The sequence below is a fragment of the Scylla paramamosain genome, chromosome 26 (assembly GCF_035594125.1).
Source record: "Scylla paramamosain isolate STU-SP2022 chromosome 26, ASM3559412v1, whole genome shotgun sequence".
NCBI classification, from domain to species: Eukaryota; Metazoa; Arthropoda; class Malacostraca; order Decapoda; family Portunidae; genus Scylla; species Scylla paramamosain.
The window spans coordinates 4,352,501-4,362,500 of record NC_087176.1 but is presented as its reverse complement, the minus strand read 5'-3'; the positions used below and the strand labels follow the sequence as shown (position 1 = coordinate 4,362,500).

At 40.6% G+C, this 10,000-nt stretch overlaps 1 protein-coding gene across 4 annotated transcripts in view; it reads left to right on the top strand.

Moving 5' to 3' along the window:
• Positions 1–10,000, top strand: part of LOC135113626 (uncharacterized) — a 333,746-nt gene that overhangs the window by 238,235 nt on the left and 85,511 nt on the right. For all 4 annotated transcript variants that reach the window (XR_010274912.1, XR_010274910.1, XR_010274909.1 and 1 more), the window contains one exon: positions 2,386–2,415. Coding sequence is in view for 1 of the 4 variants with exons in the window: in XM_064029014.1 (XP_063885084.1) it covers positions 2,386–2,415 (30 nt within the window). In the remaining 3 variants the exon portion in view is untranslated. The remainder of the gene's footprint in view (positions 1–2,385; positions 2,416–10,000) is intronic.

The window sequence follows — 10,000 nt, the reverse complement described above, 5'->3', positions numbered from 1 at the left end:
TATGTGTATTTGTGAAGAATTTTTTTTCTTTTCTTGGTATTATTTTGTTGCGTATTTTATTTTATTTGTTTGTTTTGTCATTTCCTTCCTTCATCACTTCTTCTGTCCGTATTTATCCAGTGTTTCCTTCCCTCCTTCCTTCAGTTAATCGGCTCTGTCACCTCCTCTGTTTACACTTATCTAATCCTCCTTGCTTCCTTGCCTCTATTACCTCTACACTCTCTCTCTCTCTCTCTCTCTCTCTCTCTCTCTCTCTCTCTCTCTCTCTCTCTCTCTCTCTCTCTCTCTCTCTCTCTCTCTCTCTCTCTCTCTGCCCTCCACACGCACCCTAACAAAATATAACCATTACGAATCACGCCCTTTGCACCAGTTCACGAGAGTAACGATAAGGTATCACCACTTAAATAAAAGGAGTATTAAAAAAAAATATATTCCCACAAAAGTCAGAATATTCCTTTTTTTATGTAATTTTCACGTGATGTTCAACCAATAGCAATCCATCAATTATTTTCTGCGCAATTAAGAACTCCAATTCCCCCCTCTCTCTCTCTCTCTCTCTCTCTCTCTCTCTCTCTCTCTCTCTCTCTCTCTCTCTCTCTCTCTCTCTCTCTGTCTCTCTCCCTCTCACTATTACGCTGGATTAGCCAATTTCATGCACTGGCGCTGTATTTCTTGTAGTTCAATGTGTTCTGTTCTGCCCCCCACTCTCCCTCTCACTCTCTCTCTCTCACTTTCCTCTCCCTGCCCTCCCTCCTTCATCGCTTTCCTCTATTTCTCATTTTCTTTCTATGTTAGTTACTGTTTTTTTTTTTTTTTGTCTTTTCATTGTTATGTTCGTTCTTAATTTATTCTTTTTTTTTTTTTGTATCCTTCCTCGCCTTATTTTTCTTGTTCACTCTTTCATTTCTTTTATTTATACCATTCTTTAGTTTTAGCTTTCTCTCCATTCCCTGTCTCCTTCCTTTCATAAGATTTATCCCTCTCCCTTCCTTCCTTCCTCTCTCCTTCTCCCTCCTTTTCATCCTACTTACACTTATCCCTACTTTCACTTCCTTCTTCCTCATTCTCCTCCCTTCTCTCCCTTTCAAAACCACCCTAGTCCCTGTATGTCCCTCTCTCTACTCTCTCTCTCTCTCTCTCTCTCTCTCTCTCTCTCTCTCTCTCTCTCTCTCTCTCTCTCTCTCTCTCTCTCTCTCTCTCTCTCTCTATCCTTTCAGTTCCGTTCTCCTTGTTTTAACACCCCTCCCTCCCACTTCCTCTCACCCCGTCCCTCCCATTGCCTCTCCCTTCACTCACCGGCGCTCCCAACCATTGGCTACCATTGGAACTGATACAAATGTCACCTGAAAATTACGTACGTATTTGTAAGAGACGGAAATATATTGGAACGATAACTAAAAGTCGATCTGGCGAAGGGCGGAAGGGGGAGGGCAAAGGGGGGCGCCGAGTTATCATTGCTGTTCCCCCCGCTGGCCGTGCACGTGTAAATATATATTTATTCTTTATGTTACGACACCAGCCCGGTCCTTACTCTTTGTTCCGACCTAGTGCAGTGTTACCGAACGGAGCGGGGGAGGGGGGAGAGGTGGACGGCCGCGGCGTGTTACGATGTGTTACTGAACAAGGATGGGAGGGAAGATAGGAGGTTAAAGATAGGATGAGAGAACAGATACGATGGGGATAGGAAAGACAGGTTTGGAAGAGTGACAGGAATAATGGAAGGTTGGGAGAGAGGATAGATAAGGTGTGTGATAAAGATGGGGACGAGAGAAATGGGCAAAGTATAGGAGGTTGAGAAAAGGAATGAATAACGGGGATGAGATGGGTAGAAGATAAAGGATGGATAGAATGGAGAATGAGACAGGAATTAAAGATGGAAAGTTGACAGAGGGAGATTGGATGGAAGGAAGGGAAAAAATGGATAGCAATTAAAAGTAAGAGGTTAACGAAAGAGATGAGAGACAAAATATGATGAATAGGGGAGAGAGAATGAACGGAAGGGAAAGGGGGAGGAATAAAGGAAGGAATAGGAAAAGAGATAGAGATGTAGCAATATATGGACAGAGGGAGGAGGGAAGAAAAGGAAAGAGGAAATCAGTAACGAAAGAACTGAAAATAAAGACGAGGATAGGAAGAAAGGGATTAATATAATGATGAGAGACAGAGAAAGAAAATAACAGAGAATATTTAACATGATAATACCTCTCAGAAATATAATTAGGAGGAGGAAAAATGAGTAAATGAGTGATGAGTAATGACTGGAGATGAAACACTTACTTTTGTCTCTTAGTAAGTAGAAATATTGTGTTCTTGTGTTGGGTAGTTTGTGTTGCTAGTGTTGCAGAGTGGTGAGGTTCTAATGATGTGTTTCTTTTCTAATTGCAGACGACCACAAACAAGCCTCATGCAACACTCGTAAGTATTTATTGTGTTCTTGTGTTGTATTGCGGTGTTTACTTGTTTTTTATTTATTTATTTTTTTTTTTTTTGTGTGTGTGTGTTGCAATTTCAGGTGTAACATTGCAGGTAAGTATAAATAACCTTTAGTCTTTCACTTTTCTTCATTCTTTCATTATTATTTATTTATTTATTTATTTATTTTTTTTTTTTTTTGTGTGTGTTGCAATTTCAGGTGTAACATTGCAGGTAAGTATAAATAACCTTTAGTCTTTCACTTTTCTTCATTCTTTCATTATTATTTATTTATTTATTTATTATTTTTTTTTTTGCTTTCATTGTACGTCTTTACACACATGGAGGGTAAGTATGTATGCATGTATATATTAACAAACACCTGTCTTATTATTCATTTATATGCATACCAATGAAGAACAGGTATGCATATTATAAACTGTTCATTCTCTCATACGATATTCATTACATACATTTATAAATATCTACTATACATTCTGTCTATCTGATCCTTCACCATAAGCAAATCAAACATCAATATCAACATCTAAAAGTATATTTGTATCATTCCATCTTTTTTTATACTGAATAATACAAAAGATGGCATAATTTTTGTGTTTCTATGACTACAGATATAGACATCCGAACTGTGAGAAGGGTGTGTGTGTGTGTGTGTGTGTGTGTGTGTGTGTGTGTGTGTGTGTGTGTGTGTGTGTGTGTGTGTGTGTGTGTGTGTGTGTGTGTGTAGCTGATTCTTCCTTAGTGTGAATTCATGTGTGTTCCGTCTCTCTCTCTCTCTCTCTCTCTCTCTCTCTCTCTCTCTCTCTCTCTCTCTCTCTCTCTCTCTCTCTCTCTCTCTCTCTCTCCGTCGCTCCCCTCCTATATTCGCTATTTTTTGTAGAGTAATTATTTTCTCTACATTTCCCTCTCTGCACCCTCACACCAGAGAGAGAGAGAGAGAGAGAGAGAGAGAGAGAGAGAGAGAGAGAGAGAGAGAGAGAGAGAATTGTTCAGCAAAAATTTTACAATCAAATTCTTATGATGATTTCTGGAGTTAAATCAGGTGTGTGTGTGTGTGTGTGTGTGTGTGTGTGTGTGTGTGTGTGTGTGTGTGTGTCCGTCTGTCTCAATTCTTCCCTACAAATTGAAACGTGTAACTTGTATGTAACAGCTACGTAGACACACACACACACACACACACACACACACACACACACACACACACACACACACACACACACACACACACACACACACACACACACACACACACACACACACACACACACACACACCTTCATGCATACGTCTAAAAAAAAAAGGAAAAAAAAACTAACATATTCATCATCGAAGCCTTTTTTTTTTTTTTTTACATTTTTTCCCCCTTTTTTTTTTAGCTGGATGTATAAAAATGTATATAAAAAAGAGTGTATTTTTGAGTTCCATAGTTCCATGTATAGTGGAGTGTATGTACCTGCCTTCCCCCTTTACTAGAGAGAGAGAGAGAGAGAGAGAGAGAGAGAGAGAGAGAGAGAGAGAGAGAGAGAGAGAGAGAGAGAGAATCATGTATGTGAAAATGTGTGGGGGTACTTAGCCATAAAATCTGACGTACACACACACACACACACACACACACACACACACACACACACACACACACACACACACACACACACACACACACACACACACACGTACATACACACATACGCCATAACACAGACGTAAGCACACACCCACATTCAATTTTCTCTCGGTTCATATCACTTGTCGCTACATAACAACCCAGTTCCTGCCCCCTCTCTCTCTCTCTCTCTCTCTCTCTCTCTCTCTCTCTCTCTCTCTCTCTCTCTCTCTCTCTCTCTGCCAGTAATTGATTATACTCGTATTATGTTTTGTTTATTTTTTTTACTTTTAGAACTTTGGATTTCTGTTTCTCGTTCTTGTTCTTGTTCTTCTTCATCTTCTTGTTCTTGTTCTTCTTTATCTTCATCTTGTTCTTGTTCTTCTTCCTCTTCGTATTTTCATATTTACTTCAAAGCGTAATCACCCTTAACACCACCTCCTCCTCCTCCTCCTCCTCCTCCTCCTCCTCCTCCTCCTCCTCCTCCTCCTCCTCCTCCTCCTCCTCCTTCCCTCTCACTCTGAGTTCATGTGGGTACAAGCCCAATAAATTACTGGGAGGGAGATACATCCGCTCTCTCTCTCTCTCTCTCTCTCTCTCTCTCTCTCTCTCTCTCTCTCTCTCTCTCTCTCTCTCTCTCTCTCTCTCTGTGGAAAAGTGTATTTAATTGAATTACCTTCATAAAGTGGAGTCTAATTGAGCTCAAATATTTCGTACAAGAATTCTGATTATGTAAGTGTGTTTGTGAGAGAGAGAGAGAGAGAGAGAGAGAGAGAGAGAGAGAGAGAGAGAGAGAGAGAGTAATAAGAGGTAGGATTCATTTTATACACTCTCTCTCTCTCTCTCTCTCTCTCTCTCTCTCTCTCTCTCTCTCTCTCTCTCTCTCTCTCTCTCTCTCTCTCTCTCTCTCTCTCTCTCTCTCATCTTTCATTATACATACTTCCTCTCCCTCTCTGTCTTTCTTTTATACCATTTCTCTCTCTCTCTCTCTCTCTCTCTCTCTCTCTCTCTCTCTCTCTCTCTCTCTCTCTCTCTCTCTCTCTCTCTCTCTCTCTCAATCCTTCCATTCTTCTTGTTTTCCCTTCTTATTTCCTCTCTTTCGCTTTTGTCGCCCATTATTCTTCTCCCTTTCCATCGTTCATTAATCTTTCGCTTTCCTCGTGTCCATTATCTCTCTCTCTCTCTCTCTCTCTCTCTCTCTCTCTCTCTCTCTCTCTCTCTCTCTCTCTCTCTCTCTCTCTCTCTCTCTCTCTCTCTCTTACATATGCTCTTTCCATTCCATTTATCTTTTCCTCCCTTCTCCTGCTTCATCCTTTCCTAAATCCATTCATTCTCCTCCTCCTCCACCTCCTCCTCCTCCTCCTCCTCCTCTTCTTCCTCCCGTGCTTCCCTCCTACAGCAGCTTTGTTTTGGTAAATATATCACTGCAGTTGAAGAATTTTCCGCCAGATGTCTCTCAGTGAAGGCGCCGCATCCCGTATATTTTAGAGGGCAGAAGGAGAACTATTTCCATTACTTACTGTGTGTGTTTCTGCTCTCTCTCTCTCTCTCTCTCTCTCTCTCTCTCTCTCTCTCTCTCTCTCTCTCTCTCTCTCTCTCTCTCTCTCTCTCTCTCCTCTTGTTCTCGTTGTCGTTCTTTTCTTTGTTTTGTTTTGGTATTTCATTAATCTTCTGTTCCTTTTTTGGTCTGTCAGTTTTATTATTTTCGTTTCGCTTTTTAGGGTTTTGGTTTTGTGTTTATTTATTTATTTTTTTTAGTTTTTTTTTATATATTTTCTTATATTTAATCGTTGGATTCCAGGATATTTTCTTGTTTTCTTTCCCTTTTTCGTGTTAGTAATCAGTTTTTTTTCTTTTGTTCTCTTATCCGTCTCGTTCTCTATTTTTTTATTTATTTATTTTCTGTGCAGCAAATTCTGGGTTTTCTATAAATATACATGACCTCATTCATTTATTTATTCATTTTTTTATTTATAGTAAACTTCTATTCTGTTTTTGTGTTGTCCCTTTGCAATTATTTACTCTTCCTCATGCCAATAACTGGAGCGTACACACACACACACACACACACACACACACACACACACACACACACACACACACACACACACACACACACACACACACACACACACACACACACACACACACACACACACACACAGCTCGTTAAGGACATGAGACAATAATAACACGGAGTAATATTAGCAACAAACACTCTCTCTCTCTCTCTCTCTCTCTCTCTCTCTCTCTCTCTCTCTCTCTCTCTCTCTCTCTCTCTCTCTCTCTCTCTGGAAGTAAGAGAGAACAGAGAGGCAGAAGAGATAAGTTTGGCAGTGAAGATAATGTCACTTTCTCTCATTTTCCTTTCTTTTTTCCTGCTTTTCCTTGCGTTTCAGTGCGCTTATCTCTCTCTCTCTCTCTCTCTCTCTCTCTCTCTCTCTCTCTCTCTCTCTCTCTCTCTCTCTCTCTCTCTCTCTAATGATGTCTTTCTCTTCTTTGTCTTTCTTTCTGCTCTTTGTTTTGTTTTTCTTGTTTTTAATGCTACTTTTTTCTTTTTTTCCTTCTCTTTTTCTCTTTTTATTTTCTTCTTGTACTTTCTTGCTTTGTTTGTTTTCCTTGTTTTGTTATGCATTTGTCTTTTCGTTCTCATCTTTTGTTTAGTTTGTTGAACTTCAGAGAGAGAGAGAGAGAGAGAGAGAGAGAGAGAGAGAGAGAGAGTACAGGATGCTGGTGTGGGGAGAGAGAGAGAGAGAGAGGAGGGAGGAAAGGGAGAGTAACAAGAAGAAGAAGAGGAGGAGGAGGAGGAGGAGGAGGAGGAGGAGGAGGAGGAGGAGGAGGGACATGGAAGGGAGGGTAGGTGATGGAAAGAGGAAGGAGGGTAATGAGATAAATGAGGGATAGGAATGATGAGAAAGGAATATAACAGTAGGAAGAGGAGGAAGAGGAGGAGGAGGAGGTGAGAGGGGAAGAGAGACAGAGGACATGAATGGGAGAGAAGGAAGAATGAGATGAAGTGGAAAGAAGAAAGAGAAGAAGAGACACAAGAGAAATTGAAAGGAAGAAGAGGAAGATGAAGAGGAGGAAGAAGAGGAACTAGGAAGAAACTTTGTAGGAGGAAGATATTGGAAGGAGAGACAATGTAGGGAAGGAAGGGAAGAAAGGGAGAGATACGATAAATGAAGTGATGGGAGAAAGGAAGAAAGGAGAAGAGGAAGAAGAAAAGAATGGGTGAAGGAGGGAGAAAAGGAAGGGAGAGAAGGATAAAAGAGACCAGGATAGAAGGAAGGAGGGAAGGAGGAAAGAAGGAAAAGGGAAATGGAAGGAGGGACAAGCAATGAATGAAGGGAAGGAGGGAGAGAAGAAAGAGGAGAAATGTGACAGAAGAAAGGAAGGAAGGAGGAAAAGAGAGCTGGAAGGAAGGAAAGGAAGGAGAGACAAGGAAGAAATGATGGGAGGGAAGGAGGTATGATAAGGAAGGCTAGAAGGAGGGAAGGAATGAATGAAGAAGTCTAAAGGCTTCTTAATCACTCAAGGGCAGGTCAGAGCAGGTCAGAGCGGGTCAGGGCGGGACGGGGTGACAATGAACTGCAGATCCCGGACGGTGAGTGACTGATGGTGTCCTCTTGTTGGTTGTCAGCGAGCCGTGAGTGTGTGAAAGGTATTTGCTTCCTCATCTTCCTCTTCATTTTTTTCTTCTTCCTCTTTGCCTCATTCTTCTCTACTTTGATTCTTTCTCATTTTCTTTTTTTATTCGTTTTTTTTATGTTTCTTTCCTTCCTTTTCCTCTTTCTTGTCTCATTGTTTTGTAGTTTGTTTTTATCGTTTTTTTTTTGTTTTTCCTCCATATTTTTGTCATTTCTTTATTTTCTTCTTCCTTTTCTTTTTTGGTTCATTTTTGTTCTGTTTCATTTCTTTGTCTCATTTTTTTCTTTTCTTTAGTTCTCTCCGTTTGTTTTTTTCATCTTTCTTCTTTTCTCTTGTCTTCTTTTTCCATCTTTTCGTATTTTTTTGTCGTTTCACTTCTTTATCACTTTTTTTCCCTTTTTTTTCTCCAATCTTTGTTTGTTTCAGTTCTTTCTCTTCTTGATTCTTCTTACTTCCCTTTTTCTCTCCTCATTCTTCTGTTCTGTCTTTTTTCTTCACCTTTCACTTCCCTCTTTCTTCCCCCCTTGTTTGTCTCCATTCTTCCTTCTCTTCCTAACTGTTCTTCTTTTTCTTCTTCCTCTTTCCTTCATCTTTCTCACCTGCTTCATTTCTTCCTTCGTTTGTCTCTCCTCTTTCCTCCTTCTTTCATTCTCTCCCTTACTTCCTCCTCTCCTTCCTCTTCCTTTTTCCTTATTCTTCCTATAACTCATTTCTCCCTCCCTCTTCCCCTTCGTCTTCTTGTTTTCCTCTTCCTTCCTCATGTTTATCAGTTTTTCATTCTTTTTTTCTAAATTTCTGTCCTCTCTACTTCCTTCATCTTTCCTTCTTCTTCCTCTTTCCTTCGATCTTTCTCTATGCCTTGTGTTATCTTAGTGTTTTCTTCCTCTCTATAACTCTCCCTCTCTTCGTTCTCTTCCTCTCTGTAGTCCTCCTTTTCTTCTTCCTCTTTCTCTTCTTCTCCGTCATCCTTATCCTTTTCTCTTGTCTCCGTTTTTTCTCTTATTCCTTCTTCGTTAGTTTCTTTTTATTTTGCTTTTCCTTTTTTCCTTTATCCCTCCTTTATTGACTTATTTCCATCGTTTTTTCTCGTTCCTCTTCCTCCTTCCTTCCTTCCTTCCTTCCTTCCTTCCTTCCTTCCTTCCTTCCTTCCTTCCTTCCTTCTCTTTCGTTACTTTGATGTTTAAAAGGCAAAAACACACCCTTCCTTCTTTCCTCCCTTCCCCTCTTTCTTCTTCTTTCTTCTATTCTTCCTTACGCCTGTCTTTTCCTCTCTCCCTCTCTCCCTTCCTCCTCTTCTCTCTCTTTCTCTCTTACCATTCATCTTCCCTCTCACTGCCTTGACGTTAAAAGAAGCGAAGAGGGAATATAAGAGAAAGCTGTTGGAGGAGGAAGAGGAGGAGAGAGGGAGAAGGGAAGGGAGGAAGGAAGTGAAGGAGAGGATAAAAGTAACTTAGGAACTGAAGGATTGATAGGGACAGTTATAGGATACATTGCAGGATCTCAAGGATGAATAATTAAATAATGAAGGATGTTTTTTTTTCAAGAGAATGGTAGGATAGAGAAAGACAAGGATAAATGTGGGAAATAGTGAAAAATGAGAAATAATGGGAGATTTGAAGGAAAGCAGAGTGGGATAGGATAAATAGCGAGAGAGAGAGAGAGAGAGAGAGAGAGAGAGAGAGAGAGAGAGAGAGAGAGAGAGAGAGAGAGAGAGAGAGAGAGAGGGCTGGCCACGACACACTCCGCCATTAGCATACATATGGGACAACCAGACCCCCCACCCAAACAGAATTGCCCCCCTTGTACCCCAAACCCCCCCCAACCCCCCCAATAAAAATAAAAATAAGTGATTAAATTGAGCAGAAAAAATATTTAAAAAAAGCTGTTCTTGTTCATCCTAAGACACTACCCTAAGCTACTCTCCCTCTCCCTCTCCCTCTCTCTCTCTCTCTCTCTCTCTCTCTCTCTCTCTCTCTCTCTCTCCCTCCCTCCCCCTCTCTCTCTCTCCCTGCAGTGGTATATTAAAAGAGCGTAGTATTTCAAAAATTTATTGCAGTCTTCCCTCAAAAAAAAAAAACTAGATCACCTTTATTAATAATGCGACTTTTGAGAGAGAGAGAGAGAGAGAGAGAGAGAGAGAGAGAGAGAGAGAGAGAGAGAGAGAGAGAGAGAGAGAGAGAGAGAGAGAGAGAGAGAGAGAGAGAGAGAGAGAGAGAGAGAGAGAGAGAATTTATAAGGATAACGAAACACATTCTCTTAAAGACAATACGCACCAGAGAGAGAGAGAGAGAGAGAGAGAGAGAGAGAGAGAGAGAG